This window comes from Planococcus citri, chromosome 5 (genome assembly GCF_950023065.1).
Source record: "Planococcus citri chromosome 5, ihPlaCitr1.1, whole genome shotgun sequence".
NCBI lineage: Eukaryota > Metazoa > Arthropoda > Insecta > Hemiptera > Pseudococcidae > Planococcus > Planococcus citri.
The window spans coordinates 27291106-27317317 of record NC_088681.1 but is presented as its reverse complement, the minus strand read 5'-3'; the positions used below and the strand labels follow the sequence as shown (position 1 = coordinate 27317317).

The 26212-nt window shown below is 33.5% G+C and overlaps 2 protein-coding genes across 4 annotated transcripts in view; one reads left to right on the top strand and one right to left on the bottom strand.

Moving 5' to 3' along the window:
* LOC135847796 (RNA-binding protein 24-like) overlaps positions 1 to 3458 on the bottom strand; it is a 254048-nt gene extending 250590 nt beyond the window's left edge. Inside the window, exon 1 of one of the 2 annotated variants that reach the window (XM_065367515.1) lies at positions 2762 to 3458. In XM_065367515.1, coding sequence (XP_065223587.1) covers positions 2762 to 3034 — 273 coding nt within the window. In that variant the 5' untranslated portion in view covers positions 3035 to 3458. The remainder of the gene's footprint in view (positions 1 to 2761) is intronic. The other variant, XM_065367514.1, reaches the window with a different exon arrangement.
* An 11162-nt stretch (positions 3459 to 14620) lies between these two features.
* LOC135848005 (anionic trypsin-2-like) lies at positions 14621 to 25376 on the top strand. Of its 2 annotated transcripts, none has more exons than XM_065367769.1 (7): positions 14621 to 14928; positions 18490 to 18604; positions 18909 to 19080; positions 19978 to 20192; positions 20658 to 20869; positions 21235 to 21295; positions 21382 to 22301. In XM_065367769.1, exons 1-7 carry the CDS (start codon positions 14872 to 14874, stop codon positions 21408 to 21410), a joined length of 861 nt encoding a protein of 286 aa, XP_065223841.1. In that variant the 5' UTR covers positions 14621 to 14871; the 3' UTR covers positions 21411 to 22301. The 2 variants fall into 2 exon arrangements, with proteins under 2 accessions (XP_065223841.1, XP_065223840.1); XM_065367768.1 differs by lacking the exon at positions 21382 to 22301 and adding an exon at positions 24892 to 25376 and having other exon boundaries at positions 14623 to 14928.
* Positions 25377 to 26212: the final 836 nt, after the last annotated feature.

Here is a 26212-nt window from a genome sequence, read left to right as displayed (position 1 = left end):
TTAAATTTTTTTTTCACTTTCTCTGGAATTCACAAATTGGTCAAAAATTCACTTTTCAACTAGCATTCCTGGAATTTCGCAGTAACCACTTAAAAAAGCTGAGAGAGTGCATGCCCATGCCCAATAAGCACCGACCAAAATCATAGGGCCTAAAGTTCATTTTTAGCACTTCCAAAACTATTTAAAATTTCTGAAAAAAAATAGAAAAATCGCCGGAGCCTCCAGAATTACCCAAAACTAGTACTTGTTGATTTGAGAGAATTGAATTGAAGAAATTATTCACGTTGGCTCACTTTGCTAAAAAAATGTATACTTCGTGAAAAAGTTTAAAAATCGCCCTTAAAACGATTTTTTCAAGTTTTCAAAAATTCGTCAGAAATCCAAAAATCAACTTTGGTCCCTGAAATTTCGTTTACTTAATGAGGTTTTATGACGTGTTTGTTTGATTTAGTTCAGTTTCGTTCAGATCGGAGAATACTACCTCAAAAGAATCCCTCGTTAGCTAGACAAAAGAAAAATCAGGAGTATCCAAAAAATGCACTGTGGGATAAATTTTCAAGTAAAGAATTCAAATTACCGATTTTTGGAGTTTTTTTAACACTTCTTCGGTTCATTTGTTATGGAAAAATTCAAAATTGATCAAAAGCGATCAAGGAAACTGCACAAATCGATTAGTTGTGATTTCAAATTATTCTGGAACGTTGGACAGATTTTTAAATTTTCCGAATTAAAAAAAATATATGAATAAAATCAAAAAATCTCAAATGAAACTTCAACTAATTCATGCAAAACTTCTCAAAATCTTTTCGCACTGGTTCAAATTCATTTTTAGACATTGGATAATTTGAAAATCCATTGGAATTTTCCACCAAAAAAAAAATCACTAATTATAGTTATACCGGAAATTAGAAGTCATGCAGATTACCTATCTACGATATATCAGCATCAAATAGAACAAATCATGAGAGAGGAGGGGGGGGGGTGTTTTTTCATTTTAGTCTCAATTTATATGTTTGTAAGTATGTTTTCAAGCGATATGATGTAAATTGAAATCAAAATATTTCATTCTTGCACATTAATTTTCAATTTCAACTTTTCATTTTTCTAAATTTCGCTTCAATTCAAGCATGACGTTATTCGCAACAAAATATTCTACCGGGTATTCGAAAAAGATTCTACTAAAATTTTTCTCGAATTCCAACAAGCTAACCTATTGTACTTATACTTACCTACCAACTAGACCAGGTAAGTAAGTAAGTACTGATTTTTGATAACAAAAACAAAGTTCGAACTTGGTACTACATAAATAAAAACCCATAAAACTCGGCGATAACTGAACAATTCGCTGAAAAAAATTATAAAAAAATTACTCGCAAAGCTCGAACTAGTAACGTAAAACCACACACTTATTACATTATCATTTTTTTTTCTATAGCAGGAAAACCTTCACAACTAAAAAGTAACACTATAAAACGGTGGAAAAATTTTTGTAAAAATTTTACAACCACTAAGAGTTATTTTTTCTCTCGTGATTAAAACACTCGGGACTTTTATGTGTATGTCGTTCGGTATCCATTTTGAGATTATTTTTAGGAAGTTTGGTAAAGTTTAATCGTTTCTCGTATAACAATTCCACCCTCGTACTAGTTGTTCCAGCTCATAAATGGTAATGAATACGCCAAGGCAAAAATAAAGACAATAATTCTTTATCGCAGTTTAACGCAATACCATTGCTGCGGAGGTTTTTGAATTTTATTACATTCACGCACACATACATCCACCATATTCCTGCACGGTTCGATTCGATTGCAAAGATAGAAAAACGTGATAAATCGCTTTATAATATCGACGGTGGTGAGGCCTTTTTGGCGGAATATTTACTCGCCTGGACAACCCTATTGCTATATAATGATAGTATACGGAAAGATAATGATAAGAGAGTTACCGAACATTTAAGTCATTGCGAATGGGGGATTGAAACGCAAGTCGAAGCTATTCGGATTCCTATTCTTTCAAGAGATAAGGTTAGAAATTAAAGACTTGTTCGCAAAATAGCAATGTACGTAGTACGTACAGTAGCTTTAAAGGGAGTTGGAATGAAAAATATATAAGAGATAATTAAAATCCGTGTCAGAATGGTGTGTTTTTGCAACTTGAGATGGAGAATTTTCAAGTGGTTGATAATTCGAGATTACTGCAGGCAGCGAGTGAGAACTGGGAATTGAGAGATTCACGAATTCAACGATGCTTGCTGATAAAGTCTTAGTTGTTGAGAATATGAAACGAATATTTCTCTTATCGTTTTTCTCCATGGAACGTCGCAATAATGATCAGTGGTCTGCATATCTAAACGATGAATCATATCAATAGGTAGATAATTGCACGAAACCGGTGTTTCTTTCTTACTGCACTGTTGCAAAACAAATAGTGTGAGCAAAGATGTACGTATGGTGTCATAGAAAAGTGCCATCGAATGTCAAATTTCGATATTGGTTCATCGTATTTGATAATCTATTCAGTTGCAGTGCAAATTGCATATTCCTCAGCGGTGAAATCTTCATTATGTTCTTCATCAACAAGCATTGCTATTCATAAACTTCACAACTTCCAGTTCCATTCTCCGACTCAGACTGGCAATGATCTCGAATTATTTCCAACACTGATTAGTGATTTCATATTATACCTTTCAACTAAAACTGAAAGTGATCAGAGTACGTGTTTATGGCTACAAAAGTGTGAATGAAAAAGGTGAGATACTTACAAATCCATATCCTCTGCTTTTACCGGTTTGTCGATCTGTGATCACGACAGCTTCTTCGATATCGCCGAATACGGAAAAGTGTTCTTTTAGAGATTTATCAGTAGTATGATAAGGTAATCCACCGACAAATAGTTTAGTCCAAGTAGTGTCTTTTTGTTGTGAACTGGTGGTAGGTACAGTCAAGTTGGCAGCCAAACTACCAACCAATCCTTCGGTCGTTCCAAGTATAGATGTATCTGGCGTTGCTGTAGGCATGGCTCCAGGCATCAACATAGTTATCAAACAAATAATTATTAAAAATTAATCCTCGTCGAGTTTTTTTTGCTCTTCAACAAAGCATTCGCGATTAATCAACGAACAACTCGAACCGATAGATAAGAATATTTAACACAACGAGAAAACGTCTAAAAAAAACAACAACAATAAATATATGTAGCTAATTCGATCACGCAGAAAAATAATTCCAAAAGCACCAAAAAAATACAAATTCAAAAACAACCGATACCGGGATCGTCTTCGAAAATTTCCGAAATGAAAAAAAAAACGCGTCGAAGAACCCTGCAAAACGCACGAATCAAACTACAACTAATAGGACATGATAGTAACTGAAAACTGAAGCGAAACACACAGGGTCGTCGAAAAACGAGTAGTCTCTCTAACCGAACATAAACTATGGTTATCTTTTTCTAACTAACCAAAACGTACTTTCTGTCTTTGTTTTACTCGACGAAAAATTAGTGTTGTCTTTGTCACACTTACTGCCTATATTTAGGATAAACCCCTGCCAATGCGCGATGCTCCCCTGCGTCGACACACGCACGCAGCTGTTCGCAATGTCGCCCCTTCGTACACTACACACCGTAACCAGATGAGTCTCGCGGCAGGAATGCAGATGTACCTGCGTTCGTTACGTTATCATTTTTTTTATTTTTATTTTTCCGCCGTACGTCGCGGAGTCGCGGCAGCGGTCGATAATTGCAAAAATAATTAAGATGTTAGAAGCACTTCGACTATTTAGAAAACAATTAAAATGTAAATGTAAGGCTGAATATTAATTATTTGATTAACTGGATTATCTCCTCGCCGCCGCCGACGCTCGTCTCTTTCAATCCGTACTCGTCAGCTAAAATTCAAGCGCGTTGAAATTCTCTAGTTACTTAAGCCATTCGGTGGTTTTATTTTAACGTTGAGAAATAATTACGAAAATATGTTTCGAATGTTTACACGAATTATAAATTCATTGTCGAGCAATTTCTTCGAAATTCGAATAACGCAGTTGAGCTTATTCAGTCTGCAGGCAAATTTTGAAGACTTGATGTTGATGATCTCGATGGCTTAAGATTTAATTGCGAATGATTATTTTGTAATTCTTAAAGTCATTTTGTTAAGATAGTATAAGTAATAGATTCTGGGCTACTATGACTTGATTTTTGAATTTTTCAAAAGAAATTATCGTTTATTGTTTTCGTTGAATTTTAATTTAATAACAGGCATTTTTGAAGAAATTCTTGCAAATTAAATTTCCTAAATATTCTCAGAGTAATTTAATATAGGCTAATGCACTATCACTATTACTATTTGAAATATGTACACAGCGAAGTGACTAGTGAGTAGTTATAGAACATAATATTTCATTCTCAAAAAGCTTGTTCACAAACAAAAATAACATTAAAGCTGATTTTTTTTATACGTGTAAATACATTAGTATAATTAGAATTCGTTTATTGCACCACCATACCTATTCATGAAAGTTGAAAACATGCCATACCACAGCTTGGACATTTCATATTTGGTATGAACATTCAGCTACGGGATGGGTCGAAAAAAAAATAAAAGGCTCCGATTTTACTCAAATTCAAGTTTGTGACCTGTTTCTTCGTGATTCTTTACGAGGAATAGGTACCAAAAGTTCTCGAGTTTAAAAAAAAAAAGTTGTTTCGTATCACATCCAATTCTTGCGACTCATCATCAGTGCAATTCATTATTCAATTTATTTGTGTATTGCCAATAGCAAATAGGTATACATATATTTTTTTAATGATTTGAAACAAACTTGAAATTGGTGAACTTGAAGATGTATAAGTAGGTACATTCGTATTGAATAAAATGAAAATTTATTCAAAGATTGAAATTAATGAATTAAAGAATTTTCCCACAACTTTCCCCCTATGAAGAAGTACTCTCCTCTCACCCCAAAAAAATTATATGATATTTTCTTTTTTTCAAGTATATTAGAATAATTTAGTTTCTTCCAATAAAGTTTTTTAAGAAATAATTATTCTTCAAAAAATGAGTTTCCTTCAAAAATAAAAACTTTGATATTTTGAAATTTTGAAATTTTTAAGAAGCTTTCATGTTCTTAGAAAGTCGAGGTCTTGAGGTCAAAAACAAAAATCTTGTTTCACTTTCGCGATAAGCAATTTTTGGAGAGAATTTTTTTTCTTAAAGAGGGAGTTTTTTTTTTGAAACAGTTTTTTACAAAATACTTTTTTAAAGCAAAGTTTACTACCTTTTGTTCCATAAAATTTCCGTTTTTCCTTCGGCAAGAATAAAGTTTTCTTTTTCTCCCTCAAAAATGAAGTTTTCGTTTTTTTTTTTTTTTTTTTTGCTTCTAAAGTGGAGGTTTTGCCCTATGATTTTTAGCATAAGTATTCTCTTTAAAAACGAAATGAAGTTACGAGTATAATTTTTATTTTTTTCCCCTTTAAGAAATGAAGTTGTCTTTTCATTTTCTTCAAAAAAAAGTTCATTTTTTTCTACAAAAATGAAGTTTTTGTTTTCTGTTCAAAAATTAAGTTCTTGACGAATGTATTTTTTCTTCATGAAATGAAGTTCACAACAGTTTTTTTTTTCAATTTGGGCTAGGGTCATTCCATTTCAACTCAACCAAAAAAAGGCGATTTTGAAAGTCATGTCTTTTGATTTCGCTCAAATTTTTTTACAATACATATATACCCATCCAGTAAGTAAGAACCCCGCAATTAGTTTGGTCCCAGACCCTTCAGGAGGCGGGAGGGGGGCTTCCATTATTTTCACACTGTCTCGAAGTACTCAACTTCGGCAGCCTATTTCTCCAAAACTATGATACTTTGATGAAAACTGATTTCACAGTTCAAAAGGGCATTGCATTTAAAATTTTTTAAGCATTTTGACATTTTCAAAAGTTGAAAGTTGAACTTTCAAATTTCAAAATAGCGCTGTAAGTGGGAGCTACCATCTAAAATTTTGAAAAAATTTCCATAGATGTACCTCTTGATGCTTTTTCGGAATATTTGAGTTTTGAGATGGGATCTCTTGATGGAAGGGGAGCACCCCCACCCCAAATTTTGGGCGAAACTTTCGAAAAAAAATCTGGGGCATGTGATATATCGAATTCTATGCTTTTGGTGACGCTGAACACGAATATGACGTCAGATTTTTGATAAGACCCCATTCATGACCCCCAGCACCTCCCCAAAGGGGGTAAAAGTTCAAAAAAGTGTTTTGTACGTGCGACACATGGAATAGTATGTTTTTAGTGACGCTGAACACGAATATGACGTCAGATTTTTGATTGGATCCGTCCACGGCCCCCTGCACCTCCCCAAAGGGGGTAACCCCCCCCAAAAACGATTACATTTGTGTGACACATGAAATAGAATGTTTTCGATATCGCTGAACACGAATATAGCAATAGTTTTTCGAAACGACCTCACCCATGGCCCCTCCGAACCTCCCCTAATAGGTGAAAGTCCAAAAAAATTGTTGAGGGCCGTGGATGGGGTCCAATCAAAAATCTGACGTCATATTCGTGTTCAGCGTCACCAAAAACATAGAATTCGATATATCACATGCCCCAGATTTTTTTTCGAAAGTTTCGCCCAAAATTGGCGGTGAGTTGCTCCCCCTCCATCAAGAGATCCCACCTCGAAACTTGAATATTCCGAAAAAGCATCAAAAGGCTTCCCACCCGCCCCCTGAGGGGGCTGGGACCAAACTAATTGCGGGGTTCTTATACTGGATGGGTACATATTGTAAACGCAAAATTTGAGCGAAATCGAAAGACATGACTCAAAAACGTTGGTTTAGTTGACATGGAATGACCCATTGACCCGGCATAGAAAACAAGAGCTGGGACAAACTGCTTTACTCCCTCTTGGTTTTTCAAAAATTCAATTTTCCACTTATTTTATTAGAAAATTTCCGAGTACTTACCTACAGGCTTAAAACTCCAAATATGTTTTATATTTCAACTACCTAGGTATGTATGACTTACTTGACTCTAAGTTTCAATGTCGAGAATTCGACTCAATTTCATTGCTAAAAGGTGACAATATGAATGGGAGACCACATGACAGCAGTCTTGCAACGTTTTTTGTACCTTATATTGCAATCAAAAAGTCTTTTTTGGATACTTCGTTTTAATAATATTTTCTCTCAAAGAAGTATGATTCCCTTCGACTCCTCTACCCTTCATAATAAAAAATTTCAAACGCAGTAAACTTCAAATTTTAACCCCTTCTTCCCTAAAACTCAAAATCAACATCGTTATCTACGAGGAAAAATTATTCAAAAAATTTACCAACCGTCAATTCAAAAGGTATAACTATAACGGTCTCTTTACATACCCTGAACTGTAACACTTGCCTCGTTACTATAAACATGAAGTCTTGGGGTCTGGCTAGGTAGTATGTACAAAAAAGAATACCTACCACGTGTAATGGTATCAATGTTATACTAAATAAACAAGTGTAGGTATCTTTGAACAGACTCGTATAGCATCAACAACTGACGATATTAGACCACACTTTCATTGATAAACGAAAACGACAAACGTTCCCCCCTCAGGTAGCCGGTAGGTAACTCAAACAAACTGTCAATGATGATCAATGATGAATCTGTTTCCAAAAACCTGTATACCTGTTTCACTTCACACAAACCGTTTACCTGCGCACCCAAACAAACAAAATGTCAATAACCTTACCGATAGGAGCAGAAGAGTATTCATTATTTCAGCTAGAGAGGAAAAATAATCAAAATAGTACGAAGTGTACCGTACTGTTTTCTCCGGTGATGGTGATATTTCCGCAAATATGCGATATCGGTTGTATGGAAAAAAGTATGTATCAAAGAGCTCTGCGTCGGATACAGAATATAATGAAAGCCTAAAACTCGACCAATGAATCATATAAATTTGAACCATCAACAAACAAAATAAAATATACTGTCCATATCGCGAGAAGATTTAATGCCAATACATTTCAATTATAAAGCTGTAAAATTTGTCTGCAGGAAATGTCAATGTTGAATAATGAATTGGTGATTTTATTCGTTTAGAATAAATTTCAAATTGAATTGAAATGCTCTGGATGAGATATAATACTAATACCAATTAGCCCTATATCAACTATATTGTTTTAAGGTTGCGTGTTACTTATTTCTTTTGAAGAATTATCATCGTCCCTTCCTTTAATTAATACTCGGTATTTATTTTTTAATTTTTTTAAGTTATACCCTACATGCTCTTGAAGGGTTTCTACATATTCATTAAAGTTTCACCAATATTCAACTTTCAAAGTCAATTTTCTTGTGTTTTTTAAATGGCGCTTTGGCGGATTTGACTATAAGCGCGATCCAATTAAAATAATGTTTTTCTGTGTATCAACGCAGATAAATTGAGTCATTCAAATAAACAATAAACATTTTTATAATCTCGCAAAGTGAACTTCCAGCATTTTTCACAGTTGGTGGAAAAAAAATAAAACACGCGTGTCTTTCAGAAAACATCTTGATATACCTAACGTATAATACACGTATATAACTTGTTAGTTTAGATTTTTATTTAGGTACAATTATTTTTGTTTCTCTAAAAAGTGTAGGTAATGTTGCAATTGTTCCAACGACATTCCATATATTTTTTGTATTCTTTTAAAGATGAAAAATGTCTGTTTCTTTTAATTTTTAAATTATGCATTATAGCATGTGACTCTGGTATGATGTTTTATATTAATAATCATAAATTAGGGATGAAACGACATATTTAGGTACATATTTTATTAATTTTTCCACCAAGCAACAAAACAATTCGCACTTCCTCTTTTTTTTTTTTTTTTTTTTTTTTAATAATTTTATTTGCAACAGGAAATCTGGACTCTGGTTTAATCCTGGAACATTACTCGTAGGTAGGCGCAAAGTACACACCAACGTAAAATAAAACAATAATCATCCAAAAATATCACAAGTTACAACTTCCTGACAGCAACGTGAACCGTTATTGGCATTTTCAATAACTGGTTTCCATTGTTTGCAGCCGCATCTGAACAGCGTACAGTACACTATTTTTTTCCTACAGCTGAACATTATTTACCAGAGCGTCCGTGGTGCATAAAAGAAGAGAAAAAAAAAACAGAACGTCATTCTCATTCATATTGCGACCAACGGTGACCGTCCTCCCCCTGGTAGATACTACGTACTACGTACTACATGTAAAAATAGATAAATCGAATTACTATATTTTACAATGGTCAAAAGCTACCCTTCTAAAAAGCGAAATAATCGATCATGCAAATAAACCTGAGTGAGATCATGCAATTTATATCTCGCTGTCATCGCGAATAAGTATGAAAGTAAAATTAAATCTAATTAAATCGAAAGCACCGTGCACGAGAGTTGGCTTTTCTCATCGGCAAATTAATAAATTTCATCTGATGTATCTACGCATTCAACGTCCGTTTGTATGATTAAAGATAGGAATGCAAACTTTAATAACCTTGGTTTTGTGAAAATCAACATCTTTGTACGACATTTTAGGTATTTGCGCTGAATGCGATGGCGCCGATGACGTTTTTCTCTTCGGTTTTTACGCTGATATCGCTTTATTCGTTGCTGGATTTTATTGCTATTTGTGTTGCTGGGTAAATAGATTGTTTTCTGGGTTGTTTCAAATGAGTATAATAGTATATAACTTAAATAAGTTTTTGAGTTCTTTCGGATGTAATATTGGTTAAGGATTTTTGATACGTAACGTAAGTACATCGAAGAGCAGTAGTCTTGATGTTCCGCCACTTTCCAGCCGTCCTACAGTTCGTTAGGCTATTTTCCTTCGATCAAAGCAAGTTCTCCGTAATTGTGTAATTTCGAGGCGATGTTCATTGATAAATTTTTTAGCTGAATTTTCTTTTTTTCCAATTTTTTTAGAATTCAATTTTTACAATTTGAAAGCTGCTATATCGTCAATTCTCAAACATATCGTGAAAATAAGTCCATCTAATCTTGAATTTCCAATCCATCCTTTTTTATACTGTAGGCTTATTCCAATCTTGGCGAATAACAAAAAGGGAAACCTTCGATATTTCCCGATAGTAATCAACCGAGTGGACAAAATTACATCAACCACTAGCTAACAATTGCATAGTTAATATCCACATACGCAGCGGAAATGAATGCGAGTTTTATATCACTATAGTTCCGGTTGTTGAACCGTGACCAGGTGAATACGGCTGTGCGTATGTGTATCTGCTCGTGTACCTCTATATATTGTACACAAAACATTTAATTGACTTTGGAAGTGCTCTCAAATCTAATGTTCGGAAATCTAATAATTCTAGGGAGCGTACAGTGTACCCAGCATGTCAGTAACTATATGTTCAAGTACCTAACTATATCTAAATGTGACTTGAAAGACCGGAGGCTATTATTGCTCGTAATTATTTTGTGTAGGTATAAGAGTGAAAAGATTTTTAATTAGTGTACTGTGAGAAGAGTAGGTAATTTTGAGAGGTGTATCGATTGTTGGCTATTGCAATGATTCGACTTGGCACTTAATATTTAAATACCTATCTAATATTTAAAAAAAAAAAAAAAAAGACTTTGACTATATATACAGTCAAATGAGTGAGACATCTAATCGATTACTATATGACCAATTGGATTGGGGGGGGGGGATAAAATGTTTGGGTTCTTTTCAGTTTTTTTTTTTTTTTTTTTTAAATTTGGATACCTACTTTACATAAGCACAAGGGTATGTCTATATGTAATTGTAAGTATTGTAGGCAATAAACAACACAAATACAATATACTTAGAAAGCCAATACAAGGAAACAAATTTATTATCGGTAATATCCGTTTTAGAAATTCGTAGGCTGGAATGCAAATGAAAGGTTTGAGATTTACAGTTTCGCCTTATGGGTATACCTTTCTTAATGTAATACGAAATCCACTGAGTAATATAAACTTCTTCGCATAAAATTCACCCATAGGGAGTACACACCAATGGTAAATGTTCAAGATAAATAGGTAAGTGTAGTACTTACAATTGAACTCAAAAATTTGCTATACGGATATATACTTATATAAATGCTTACTGCCCCCGTTTGTTATGCCTATAAGATGTAGTTGTAGCTGTACCAGCCGACACGTTTTTGTTAAAATATTCTTTTATCTACTTTTTATCTGACTACAAATGGGTTTATTTTTGTTAAAAGTGGGTAAGGTCTGAGTATATATTCTGCATTTGACAACAAAGTACTTATCTACGCGGTTATACCTTGTCTGCCAAACTTGAAACGAGTGAAAATTTTACCTAAATCAAGTTTAAAAGAGGTTTTTCTTTATTCTTTCGAATGAATTAAATTCTTATAATATAAATAAGTATACGTGTAGTACACAATTATGATGGTTATGAATTCTATTTGGTTGTTTGAATCGGCGTTAAACAATTTCTCTATAGCTGTTTCTTTTGGTAAAATTAGAATAAAGTTTAGTTGTTCAATATGCAAAAACAATGGTGATACAGAATTAAAGTTTTATCACGTATTAAAAACTATTCGAAATAAAAGTTACCTCAAGTACTAGTTATAAAAGTAAGTTCATTTAAAACTTTTTTCATTTTGATGGGGAAAAAGTTGGAAGTTGTATTTTTATGTAAAAGGTGGTTCGTGTCAAATTTCGAATTTTGCCTACACCTGGATAAAGTAATAAACGAGTGGCCTATTTTTCTTCAACGTGTCAACATGTTCATACTTTTCTATTCGTAGGTATACGAGAATTTATTAAGTTAGGTTTGAAAAAAAATGTCGAGCAAAAAAATAAAAAATTGAGATTTTAAAATGTTGGAAGATACAATTTTTTACATTTTTTGTAAAATGTAGGCTGAGAGATAGGCTATTCAAGTTTTTTTTTGAACCAAGCGAAGACGAATTGATAAAAAAAACTACCCCAATTACACCACCAGCAAAGAATTTAAATTGCTGATTTTCATTTTTAGATTTTTGGAGCATTTTAAAAAATTCAAATTTGGGTCAAAAATTTAAAAAAATCAAAGTTTTATAATATTCACCTAAAAAGCTCAAATTTGGTTTGTTCATACAGTATTTTTGACCTCCCTAGTTGATTGATGATGGTTCTGGACCGTTCTGGAGCCTCCAGCGGATTTTCGTATTCTCCAGTTTTCGAAAAAATGTTGTAAAGCATTCTAAATTTGAAATTTAGAATCTATTAACTTGGATTTACCATCATTGTGACCCGTTCGATCGATTTAGCGAGTTATTTTCAAAGTATCTTCAAGCCAATTTCAATCAAAAATTTTCTTCAGTGATTATTTTTGAAAAAAAATCATATTTGCGAACGTGGGAACAAAAAAAAATCAGACATTTAGTTTGTACTTTAATTTTGACCTCCCGAGTTGATTGATGATGGTTTCAAAAAGTTGTAAAGCCTCCAATAAATTTTATTTTTTTTCCTTTTTTTTTAAATTTATATTTATTTTCAAAAATGATCACTGGAAGCAATTTTGGATATGAAACGGCACGAAAAGACTTCGCCTAAATCGATTGTAAGGATCACAAAGATGGTAAATCCGAGTTTATAGGAGCTGAATTTAATTTTCACCTTACTTGAAGCGTTTTTTTTTTTTTTTTTTTTTTTTTGAAAACCGTAAAATCTGAAAATCCGCTTGAGGCTCCAGAATAGTTCGAAACCTTCACCAATCAACTCAACAGGTCGAAAATAAGATACAAATCAAATTTAATCTTTCCAGGTCAATTTGATGAATTTTGATTTTTTTCTTATTTTTGGCCCTTTGAATTTTTTTAAATGCGTCAAAAATCAAAAAATTAATTTCAGCACTTTTAATTTTAGCTATAGTGGTATATTTTATGATCTTTTATCGATTCTCCTTTACCTAATTCAAAAATGTTCGAGTGCTATTTCTCTTGAAAGGGCGTATAGAAGAGATAGAGGAACTAAAATATCGCAAAAATTTCATCCATACGAACCAAAATCACTTCAAAGTGAATTAATACTTTCGATTCAGCATACAAAGCTCAATGGTAAAAATTCTAGTGTTCAACTGAACGCATTTTCATTTTAAAAAAGTATTTACTTCTTCCTTTCCTCACCCAACTCACTGTAGGTATTTCGTACTAGATATTTTGACATTTAAGCACACCTATTAATACGAGAAGTTATTTGGTATAACATGAGCACCTACCTACGTTTTTAAAATCCAAATAAAAATACAAAAATTACCTCAACCAGAACCAGGATTTTTATATTTGTTATACAACTAAAAAATAAATGGCGTGGAAAAAAGTAATCAGGTACCTATTTAATTGCAAATTAAAAGAGGGTAATGTTGTAGAAAAATAGTACTAAATGTTTCCGAACATTTTAATTAATTATATATCGAATTATATACGTGAGTATTACAAATACCTACCTGAACTTTATTCCTACTCATTGATCAAATTTTTCCACTATTAGGACTAAGTTTTTTCTCAAAAACATCTCAACTGCACGATGAGAAGCTCATCTCAGGTACCTGAATATACGTAGAAAGAGAAACTGAATCCGAAATTCCACCCAGCGTGGAAAATATGTAAAAAGCCTGCCTATTCGTGAAGAACTATTTAGTCGAGTGGATTTAATTTTAGATTCCGCGAATTTGAATTCCAGCTACTTTGAATTTAGCTTAAGCCCGAATATATTAAGACTTGGGATGTTAATGAACTACGCGTTTTACTAATCTGTATCAATATCGTGCATTGAAGTTTGTTTTGGACAAAGGGGTTGAATGTAAATTTCACAGCAAGTGAAGCAGAAATTCGACGGAAGTATGGTAAAGCATTTAATTAACATTGCTTTGGGATTTCTGAAAAAAAACAACCATATTCTCCTTTTTTTTTGGCAGTCGAATTTTATGCTTGATATGCTAACCATGTGTGTAAGTTTATGAAGGGTGAAGCCTACGTAAAAAAAAAAACTTTCCTCCGGTTGAAGTTCCTTTTCAGATGAATGGGCTTTAAATTGAGATTCTTCAAGTATCTAAATATACCTACGAACTTGTATAAAATTCCAAGTGAGTAAACATTTGATAAAGTGAGTATTGATTCGACACTACTTACTCCATTCAAGGTGAGTATCTAATGAATTAAGACTCGAGAAAGTACAGACTGTGAGCAATGTAAAAAGTAGGTAAATTTGATTGTGACAATAGACCTGGGTGATACGTATATGCTCCTTCAGGAGTGTTCTAGACTAAAGTAAGGCATTGTGACAATTACAAATGGAGAATCAGACATTAAGAGTAAAGAGCAAAAAAAATGCTAATGATAATACTTACAAGAAAAACATTTAATCGACGCCTATTAGCAGTGTCACAATTTGTACATGTACCTCTACCTATAGACCTAGGCACCTACCTAGGTTTATTAACAATCAATAGGTAGGTACTGGTTATTAAAGGTTGATTGATGGTTAACAATGGACCGTTTTACAAGGAAGTGTTATGTCTAGGAAAGCAGGCGCTTTTCTTCTTTTTTTTTCTCAAGAATTAGGATCATTTTTTTTTCAAAATGACACATAAGATACTCGAGTAGAGGCCAGTGTGGAATTTCAAAACTCACTCTCAGCAGTCAAGTTCTACGAGTATCATATGCCACTTCATTTCGCGATTTCGTGTTTTCATTTACCTATGAGTACTTGGACTTCTTCGCGTTTTTTGTTGGTGCACTTGCGTGCATTGTAATATTTTTGGTGGTCTATTTTATCGATATTGAAAAATTTTGGATTTGATTGTGCTTTTGTTTTTCTAGTAGTAATATAGTTCTGTTATAATTACATTACTGTTCATCATGTATCTTGCACCTGCGATCGTATTTGTTAATGTTATCATGATGCAATTCCTACAGGTGAGTAATGCATTAGACTATAGAGGAATTTTCTTCATCCCCAATTTTTGTTTCATGGTGAATTTAAATTTAATAATGGGTAGAGCAAAATCAAAACTTGCATTTACCCAAAAAAATGTAAAAATGTTTTGTTTTTTTTTTGCAAAAGTGTATTATTGATTTGAAACTACTCAATTTAAGGTAGGTATCTTATGAATTAAGACTCGAGAAAGTAAAGACTGTGACTGTGAACAATATGAAATCCTGATGAGCCTAATAAGTACAAAAACAAAATGCCAGAGTTGAATTATAGCAGCGACAATTTTTAGTTACTTTAAAATTTTAACCATATCTCAGATTATGTTATAATGAAACTGTTGACTTTTGTATGTAATACCTACGTGAATTTTCGGTGGTAAAAATTTTTTAACAATGAATTTTTCACTTTTAAATTTCTTTGAATGAATTTTCAAACAATCCACGAAAAAACCCTATCTCGGTTCTATGAGAAGTTCAATAAATAATTCATACAACTTCGAGCTTTCCTCTCTGTCTCTGATGAAAAATTTCAAATAATGAGTTTTTGGTCTGAAAATTCACATTTTAACGATACTTAAATGGTTATCAAATTCGTAGGTAGAGGCTTGAAATAATATGTAGATTTATAAATATGTACTAAAAAAAATGAGAAAATGTCATACTTTTTTTTACTCAAACCACAATTTTTAAAATTAAAGCATATCAGATCAGAAGAATACAAAACAAATCGAAAAATCTGAAGTTTGTGAAGGAGCGAGGAAAAAATTGTATTTGGAGTTCAAAAAAGGGGATTTTACCTGAAAAATTATATTAGCTTATGTATGTACTTCAAACATTCGGGTAAAAATGTGAGTCACAGTGTAGGTAGCAGAAGGTCATTTCTTTGATGAAAAATTTCACGAAGTACCTAATTACTGCTGAATTTGGGTGAAATGTGACTCACAATTAGCAGAAAACCAGTCTCGAATGTTCTACCAAAAAAAAATCAAAAAAAAAAAAGATAGGTAGCGCACAGTGGACCGGATGGCTGAAAAAAGCGCGCATAGGCGAAAAAATAAAAGTGTAACAGACGAGGTGCTGTATAGCAATATGGGTAGTAGACATGTGCAGTGTGTAAAAAATGCTTTTGCTGCACTGATTCATCGCTGCTACAGCTGATGCGCGCATGTTGAACATTGCGCTCGAACTTGTTACCCGTTACTACTGTGCAGTTTTTGTTAGCAAGTGTTTTTGCTTCCGTTTTTTATTATGAAATATTTTGTGTACCTACAGCCAAAGTGAAATATGGAAAATATAGAGAAAAGTACGCACTTTTAGAATTTTCAAACCGTAGATCTCTACCTTTATTCGTTCAAGAGCAATATTAGTCCAAACTTGGATAGTTTTTTATCACTGTGAAATTATTTTCGCATAATTCATAATGGGTTAAGTTCAGGGGATCAACCGCGATCAAGCTATCAACTGCGGTACATTGTAGGGTGATGAGTGGTGAAAACGACCTCGGTTAGATTTTCAGGGGGAACTAGGTGGAAGTCCGTGCTTTTTGAGTAATTCATTCGTCCAAATGTATCAAATTATACAATGATGAAAGGCCATTTGGCGCATAAGAAGGATGGAATGGCCCCTGATAGCTTTGGAATTGATATTTGCATGGTAGGTGGGTACCACCGAGAGACCTCCACCGGGAAAGTTTCAGACCCCCAGACCCCCCAGTTTTTGAGAACCCCCCTCCTTTTCTGAAATTACAATAAAAATTATGTTCTTAGCCCCATGTGAACCAATTTTTTTGATTTTTTGGTATGTTTTGAACATTATTCATAAGAGGTATTCCCCACAATAATTTCCAACCCCCCTCTCCTCATATTTACCCCTCAAAATGGCAATTTTCAACATTTTTAATGCTTTTTAATACTGAAGAACACGAGGTACAATTTTCTAACCACGTTCTCTGGATGTATTTTCGACTCTTACATATCATATATTTTTTTCAAAATTTTTGCTTTGGTGCGCCGTGGTAAAAAGTTGAAAAAATGTGTCATAAAGGGGGTAAAATCAGATTTTATGCCACATTTATCTAACCCCCATCAGAGCCTTCTGCCCCCACCTCAATTTTTACTATTTTTGAAGTAAAGTTACTTTGTTGATATTGGTGTTGTTTTCAAATGATTCAAACCCCCTGAGCACAAATACTGCGTCAGATTTTGTTTTACACTCACGCAGCTCCTCAGGAGCCTCAGCCCCTCCTCAATTTTCACTATTCTTGAAATACGGCTACTTTTACAATATTGGAGTCGTTTTCATATGAACCGAACCTCCTCGAATAAGAATATGACGTCAGATTTCGTTTTAATCTCACCCAGCCCCTCTGTGGCCTCGGCCCCACTTAAATTTACACTATTTTCGAAATTAAGCTATGCTTTTACAACATATGCTGGTATCGTTTTCATGAGAAATGAACCTCCTGAATACGAATTGACGTTTCATTTCGTGTTACACTCATCAAATTCTTAGCTGAACCTCAACTTCCCTTTTGAATTTCCATTATAGTTTTGAAATGGATCTATTCTATGTACTTCTGTTATATTAGAGTCATTTCCATATTAATCAAACCCACTTTAGTATGGTGGTAGATTTTTTGTTACGGTCATCCAGTTTCTCCACCAATGTTCACTGGGTTTAAATTAAACCCATCAAAAACAGAAAATGAAATCAAATTTCGTGTAATGATCGGCTCCCTTCCTTCCTCTATCTCGGTGGAACCTAGATTATGACAGTATGACACCCACATCAATTTTTTCAAATTTTGAGGAACGTACCAGCCCCCTGAGGGGTCAAGAAAAAAAATGAACAAAAAATTGAATTCTACGTAAAAAAATACCTAGATTATGTCACCCATTTCAATTTTGATCAATTTATTTCAAATTTTGCGAGACGCACCAGCCCCCCTGGGGGAGCAAGAAAACAAATAACCAAAAAATCGAATTCTACGTCGAAAAATACCTAGAGTATGACACCCCTATAATTTTTTTCAATTTTTTCATGTTTTGAGGGACGCACCAGCCCCCTTGGGGGAGCAAGAAAAAAAATAACCAAAAAATCGAATTCTACGTCAAAAAATCCCTATATTATGACACCCATATCAATTTTGTTCAATTTTTTCAAATTTTGAGGAACGCACCAGCCCCCCTGGGGGAGCAAGAAAAAAAATAACCAAAAAATCGAATTCTACGTTGAAAAATACCCCAACATCACAAATAACTATTTTGATTTCAGTCATAGTTACGTTATAATACGGCATGCGCGCCTCTTTTAGCCATCCGGTCCACTGTGTAGCGTTTGGAAATGTTTATACTTACTTACTGTAAAAATTCGTTTGAATAACTGACAAGCTGAAATGAAAAACAGATCTCCAAAAAGTACCTCACACTGACGATCTACCGATCAACGAAATTTCAATACCTAGATACCTGTGATCAAGTTTCAAGCAACTGTTTACAATACAATACACCAAATTTTCACACTTGGATATTAATATTGTTCTAGATTCCAACAGCTGAAGGCTTATACATCAACAGACGATTTCCTGCGACAGATATTTTTTATATGCCACAATCGAGCTGGGGCATAAAAACGGTTGTTTCAAAGTGTCCTGAATGCGGTGAGATTTCAAAGTTACTTACCTACTGAATTTTCTTTATACCTACCTATTTTACAAATTTAGGTCATCGTCATCGTATTCACAGCGACAAAAATTTTAAAAAATGAATACCTAAATAAAAAAGCAAAATCATTTCAAGATTTTTAAAATAACCTACTTTCTTGAAAAATTAAAGAAAAGTTATTCGATGATTTTAATGTTTATACTCGTAGGTACATACATACGTAGGTACCTCACAGCACAGAATTTTTCGAAGTTTATTTTTATTTATCAACAATAATCAACTAATCATGCTACTTTTCAGATTGTAGAACAAATACTCGTCAAAAGAGGATTGCTGGAGGAACAGTAGCCGAAGAAAACGAATTTCCTTGGATGGCAGCCTTGAGATTAAAATACGGCGATACGAGTACATTTTGCGGAGCTACAATTATTACTAAGCAGCACGTATTAACTGCTGCACACTGTGTGGATTGGTAAGGAAATATTTTCACCGTGTTAGTTGGGTTGGGTGATATCGCCAACAATATGAATCGGATAGTAGATCACAAATCACTGCTTAAAAAAAGGTATTCGACTCTATTGCAAATCACTAATCATTGATTCTAAAAAGTGATTTGAATCATCCAATTTTCGAATCATTTTTGATTCAACGGGTGTTTTATTTGTAAGAAATGTACAAACTGATTTTATCGATTAATCTTTATGTTTGTGAACTACGTTCTTCAAAATATGCGCATTTCTTGCTTCTTTCTTAATATTTTCGGTAAATTTGAAATTACATTATTCAAATTGAAAAAATTTCAATTTCGAACTACTCGGGCTTAGCTGCAACTGGCCACGATTTTGAAGAGTACAGAATTCGATGGACTGTTGAATACCAATATAAATTGCAAAAACATGACAGAATCTTAGCGAAATTTAGGCAAGTTCACTGAAAATTGCTAAAAACATTACTGAAATCTTCAAATTGTCATAATAATACTTACTTTCAAAAACATTCAATTCATTTCAAAGGTGTCATCAAAAAATTATAAAATTATTTCAAAATTTGGAAAAACTTTGCCAAAACTTGCATAAAATAGGTAGGTACCTAGCAAATAGCAATCTACCTATGGTCAAGGGACACTTGTGGGACTGAAATTTTTTCTGGGAGTTTTTAAGCTCCAAAAGAGAGTCGCCGATTAGTTTGGTCATAATCTTTGTCTTTTTCCCCCAAAGATCTAGGTAGGAACCTTAAAAGGCGAGGTATATACAGATAGATATTATACATTACCCAACAACACTGCAAATCATAAGATCGTTAGTATTTTGTAATGTACCTATGTGTATTTACGAGTTCGGATATAAAACCGAATTCTTTACGTTTACAGGTTTACTGCAGACGACATTGAAGCATCTTTGAGGAAACATTATCAAAAACAATATGAGAGAAACGAAAAAATAGTAGGTATCAAAGAGATAATTCGACACCCGGGATATGATTCTAAAAGAAGATCTGGAAATAACGACATCGCTATTTTGAAATTAAATCGCACCATATCATTCAATATCCCGCAAATTCAACCAGCATGCCTACCAAGTTCTGGTAAGAAACCATGTTCTTTACACTGTTAGAGTCGACTTTAACGTATGAAATTAGGTAGGTAGTTAATGTGAATTATGGCCAAAAAATGTACACTGACAATTTCAACTTTTAGGTTTTTTGAAGTGAAGAAGTAATCAAAATATGGTAGTTTTGTTTTTTAAATATTTTTTGGGACGTGAAGTGGTAATAAGAAACACTTTCTGAAAAAAAAGTGGATAAATTTTCAATTTTTAAAATTTTGAAAATCTAAAATTGATCGTTTTTTTTTTGCTGTGAGGTGCTGTGTGGTCACTTTTCTCAGTAATATTACTTTCGACTCAAAGTTTAGCAAACATGACGTACTCGTACCTATACCTGCCTTCCTAATTACTTACAGTATATTTTATTACATACATTGTATACAATACGTGTAAGTATAAGTACATATTTGTAATAACAATTTGTGCTCAATGTACATACTTGTAGAAAAAGAAGATTACGTTGGTAACTTTGGCACCGTTATTGGATGGGGTTTCACTGATAATTGGGTTTCCACAACTAACGGGATACGGAAACTGGAAGTTCCCATCATTCCGACTAACGATTGTAGGATTAATTATAGTCATCGAAACACGTCGTTTTCAGTAACTGATAACATGATGTGCGCTGGTGGTATTAAAGGACATGATACCTGTAAGGTAAGGCCCTTCACATAATAATCAGACTAACGTTGATTCCTCATTTAAAAAGAATCAGAATTCAGAAATATATTTCACCCATCATTTATTATAAGAGAGAAAGAAACCAAATAAATCACTTAAAAAGGCAAAAGTTACTTGAAAATTTTTCAATTAAAAAAAAAACACATTAGTATCAAAATTTTAATAACTTTTTGAAAAAAATTTCGAACGTTGTTTAAATGATGAGGTGGGTCTTTTTCTGGTTCATTAAAAAAAATTGAATTGTCAGAGGCAAATATACTAATGTTTCTTACAATTTTAGAAAATCAGATTTCACGGAAATTGAAGGCATTTAATAAATAACCCATTTAAATTCGTTACAGGGTGACAGTGGCGGACCTTTACAAATCAATCTTGATGGACTTGGAACCATGAAAGTTGTTGGTAAGAAAAAATATCACATTTCTATTTGGAATTTGCAAATTTAGCAAAGTGGATTGTGGAAGATATTTATTTGAGCCAATGTTTAGGTGAACACCGCGAGGAGATTTCTGACTAGCATTTCAGTTACTTAGGTACACCTAATTGAAAAAATATGCTGGTCAAAAAAACGCGTTCGAGTTTCTCGCCTGGAAATTAAGCCAAATGTGGTTATGTAAACGCGTTGAATAGGTCTAAAATGATGAGCCACAACTCGATTTTTAGCAGCACAAAAATTTATTATCAAGCTATATCTGAAGAGATTTTAAAATTCCAGGTGAAATCGAAAGTAGTGCTGGGTGGGGCTAGCGAATAAGTAACTCGAACTGGTGAAATTCGGGTTTGGGTAAGTTTTAGCCAACATGTAGGTATTCTCTTTTTCTCGTATAAATAATGCTGCTTAAAAAATTAAGGCACTCCAGAAATTCACCTGGTAATATCGTCATCAAAGGGATGAAACTCAGTAAATAGATTGAGAATAATCCACAACTCGATTTCTAGCTGCTCAGATAACAATAAATGCATTTATGGTATCTGTTATCAAATCTCATAATTTTCTCACTATACGCAACATTTTCAAGTACCGATACGTGTTTTTATTTTAAATCGAATAAGTTTAGTTTTTTTTTCAAATTGTATAACTCATATCTACATTTTCAATGGGATGTCCAACGCCTCTTACGACCTCAAGTATGCAAATACCTAAGTATATAGGTAACTGATATACCAACATAGTGTACTAAATTTTAATTATGAAATCATCAAACTACATACAGGGTGTTCCGGCTCGACAGTACCCCCTTATAACCAGTAACTGTACTACCCATTGTGAGTTGATGTATGTATGTTTGCCTACCCTCCAGGCCGCAGGGGCAAAGTTATGGACTTTGAAAAAAAAACTTTTTTCGATTTCGTTCAAAATTTTTCGTCATGCGTCACTCGAAACCCGTTCTAAGGTAAGTGCAGGTAATTATGCCACCCTAAGGTTTGAGGTCATTTAGTGGGGTTAAAATGCATCTTTGGTAGTGTTGGGCAAATTCGCGAATATTCTTTTTTTGCTTGCGCATGCGCAAGAATATGCGCATATTCTTGCGCATATTCCGCAGATTCTTTTCAAAAAATTAGAACATTATTGCTTAGTTTAGAGATAATCGGAAACTTTCCAAATTTCCATTGAAAAGGATTCAAATTATTAAGGAAAATTGGAAATTTATAAAGAAAAGTAGATGTAAAACTTGTAAATTGTGGAAAATTGTAGAAAAAACTTCAAATTTTTTGAAAAAAGTCATGATTTTTATTTTTTTGAGAGAATATTCTCCAGGCATTTGAGAATATTCGCGAATATTCGCGAATATTCTCAGATTATGCGCATTGAGAATATTCTCAGGCCAACACTAATCTTTGGCAAAAATGTGAATGAACCACCTCAAAGTACATCTTATTAGCTACCTTTCGCAAAAAAAATTTTTTTCTTACCCCTCCCCCAATACCGCCAATCACCTCCTGAAATTTTTTTACGAAAGTGGCGTAATTATCAACAGGTGCAGGTAATTACGCCACCACCCCAAAAAACTATTTAAAATCTATGAAAACATTGGTAAAAATCATTTGGCATTTTGGGCATCTTATTGGCTACCTTTCCCTAAAAAAAAAATGTTTTCCATTACCCCTCCCCCTATCTCACCCCTCCATTTCTAAAAATTATTCATCAAAGTGGTGTATTCATCAACATATGCAGGTAATTCCGCCACTCTCCCCCACCACCAAAAAAATTATTTGAAATTATCGATAAAAACATCGCTAAAAATTATTTCTTAGCATTTTGGTCAAATATGTGAAAGTCCTGAAAGAGTTTTGTTAAAGTGGCGTAATTTTCAACATTGGTACTTTTGTATATTTTTCAACATTTCGATACTTACATAGAGAAATGACAAAAAACTGTTTATCGCATTGAAATCGTCATTAAATTTACTACAGGAAACATATCTTCAAATTTTTTTTTCGCCCTTATTACAAATTACAGCACGTTTCCAAACTGTGGTCAATTTAACATGACGTTTTTTTTGGCATCAAATTTACGAAAAAGCGAGCCACAGATCAGAAAATTATCCGGTCCGGAGATATTTTTGGTTTTTCTACCTTGGATTTAACAGTACAATCACCTAAAAATCGGCACACGGCGCCATCTATCCGTTTACTATGAGAACTGCGGTAGTGGCGTAATTGCCAACGTGGCGTAATTAGCTGCACTTACCTTAGATAGAAAGTTGCACTCGGCGGCATTGGATCGCAAATTTTGTGTAGAATTTTTTAATGTGGTCGATGACTTTTGTGGAAGTGAAGGGGAGCCTGTACGAGTCAATATAATTGAAAAAACATAACCAAAAGTGGTCAAATTTTTTAGTTTTTGTTAAATATCACAAAATTTTTTCCTCTTAAGCTATGTTTTTTATTAAGAACATAGGACGAGAAAAGTCCGAGCTTTTCAACGCCGCAAACCACAGCCTTCTATCTCGATTAGTTACGGAGTCATGATGTTTTAAAAGCAGCAGAAAAATCAAGCAAAAAAATCAAATTTTTAGATTTTTTTTGCAATCATTGTCAGCAGCCGTTAAAATTCAATTGGGCAACTGTGGCCTAGTCACGGGCCTTCCTCTACGTTAAAACGAATTTATAATGATTTTTTTATATTAAAAAATGATTGCAAAAAAAAAATCAAAAAAATTGATTTTTTTGCTTGATTTTTTTGCTGCTTTTAAAACATCAAGACACCGTAACTAATCGAGATAGAAGGCTGTGGTTTGCGGCGTTGAAAAGCTCGGACTTTTCTCGTCCTATGTTCTTAATAAAAATCATAGCTTGAGAGGAAAAAATTTTGTGATATTTAACAAAAACTAAAAAATTTGACCACTTTTGGTCATGTTTTTTCAATTATATCGACTCGTACAGACTCCCCTTCGCTTCCACAAAGGTCATCGACATCATTAAAAAATTCTACACAAAATTTGCGATCCAACGCCGCCGAGTGCAACTTTCTATCTAGAACGGGTTTCGAGTGACGCATGACGAAAAATTTTGAACGAAATCGAAAAAAGTTTTTTTTTCAAAGTCCATAACTTTGCCCCTGCGGCCTGGAGGGTAGGCAAACATACATACATCAACTCACAATGGGTAGTACAGTTACTGGTTATAAGGGGGTACTGTCGAGTTGGAACACCCTGTACATACACCACCACAATTGTGCTTATCGTTACCTTAATGCCAAATCCGAGTATGTCCATACAAAAAAAGGACAATTTTACGCATCACTGATAAGGCTCGGATATGCTCGGAAGGGTTCGTTGAGTTCTGATTGAACATCGGTCAGCTTCGTGCATCTTCGGTGGTGCATTTTAACTGTACTCTGATGCAAATTTTTCAATTCAGGGCTTCCCAGAGCCTTATCAGTGACGCAAAACGACGATGTTTTTTTGGATGGACATACTCGGATTTGGCATTAAGGTAACGTTATGATTTATGATTTTTAAACTCCACTGAACCTTTTTTTTCTTTTGTTGCAGGGATTGTTTCTTGGGGTGGTGACTGCGGTGATGAGCCGGATTACCCTAGCGTTTACACTCGAATTGATAGATATAAACATTGGATACATGATAACATAGGAGAAGAATGTTTATGTGAAATTTGAAAATCATTCAATTAAAAAATGATCTTATATTTTGTTCCCATGTAAATGCTATGTTCCTTAGTCATTACCTTATATATTAACTAAATGTATCGTAGTTTTAAAATGTCAGAGACGAATTGTGTAAAACGATTTTACGTATTATGGTACCTACCTCTGCTTTTGCGAAATTTGATGTAATTTTTGAGTTACTTGTAAAGGTACTCGGTATAATAATGGTAAAATTATAGTTTACGTACCTATAAGTACATATTTACTCATCTCTATTCAAAAGTTGGTTCACGTTGAAAAAAAATAAGTACATACCTACTGTGTAAGTGGCTTCCTGTGAATAATATTTTTCAAATACATGATTCAATTTCAAGAATATTTTGTGGTGTTTTCATCTTAATCTACCAACAGCGTAAAAGACTAGAATGCAACAATTTTCCATTAGCTATATGTCATCTTAATTCTTGGTAATCGAATATCATCATTTTTAATTCAAGTTATTGCAAAACATGAATTTTTCGGGTTTTGCACTTGATTTTTTCACGAAAAGAGTGACTTTTCAACTCGTAAGAGCGTAAAATTGTCCAAAAAAATTTTATGTAAGAAGAGACTTTATAATGAAGTTATAAAGTACATAGGTAAGAGCAGACATTAAAGTAAAAAAAAAAATACCTTATAGGAGCTTGAATTCAATTTTCACCCTTTACTTGATTTTCGAGAACCGAAGAATTCGAAAATTCACAGGAGGTTCCAGAATAGTTCTAAACCATCGCCAGGCGAAAAAACGAGATACAAATTCAAATTCCAGCTTTCTAGGTCAATTTGGTAAAATTTTGATCTTTTTTCTCTTTTTTGGCTTGAATTTAAATTCTCCGAAATGCGCCAAAAATCAAAAAATAAATTTCAGCACTCTTAAGTTTATTGCTGTAGGTATATTTTACGATCTCTGATTGATTCTCTACTATTCCTCTTAAAAAAGATAGAAGAGAAATCTAAACATTCTTCATTTTTTTGAAAAAATGGAGGAAATTTGAAGGGGTATTAATTACTGTAAACAGAGATTTTTTTCTATTTTTTCACCCATGCTGAACAAGCATCTACATTATGCCATGTAAGTAATTTTTCTGTCTTCTCGAAAACATCGTTTTCTAGAGCATTTTTTGGTGCTTGTGTTCTAGACCAAAATAAGGTATTGTGACAATTACAAA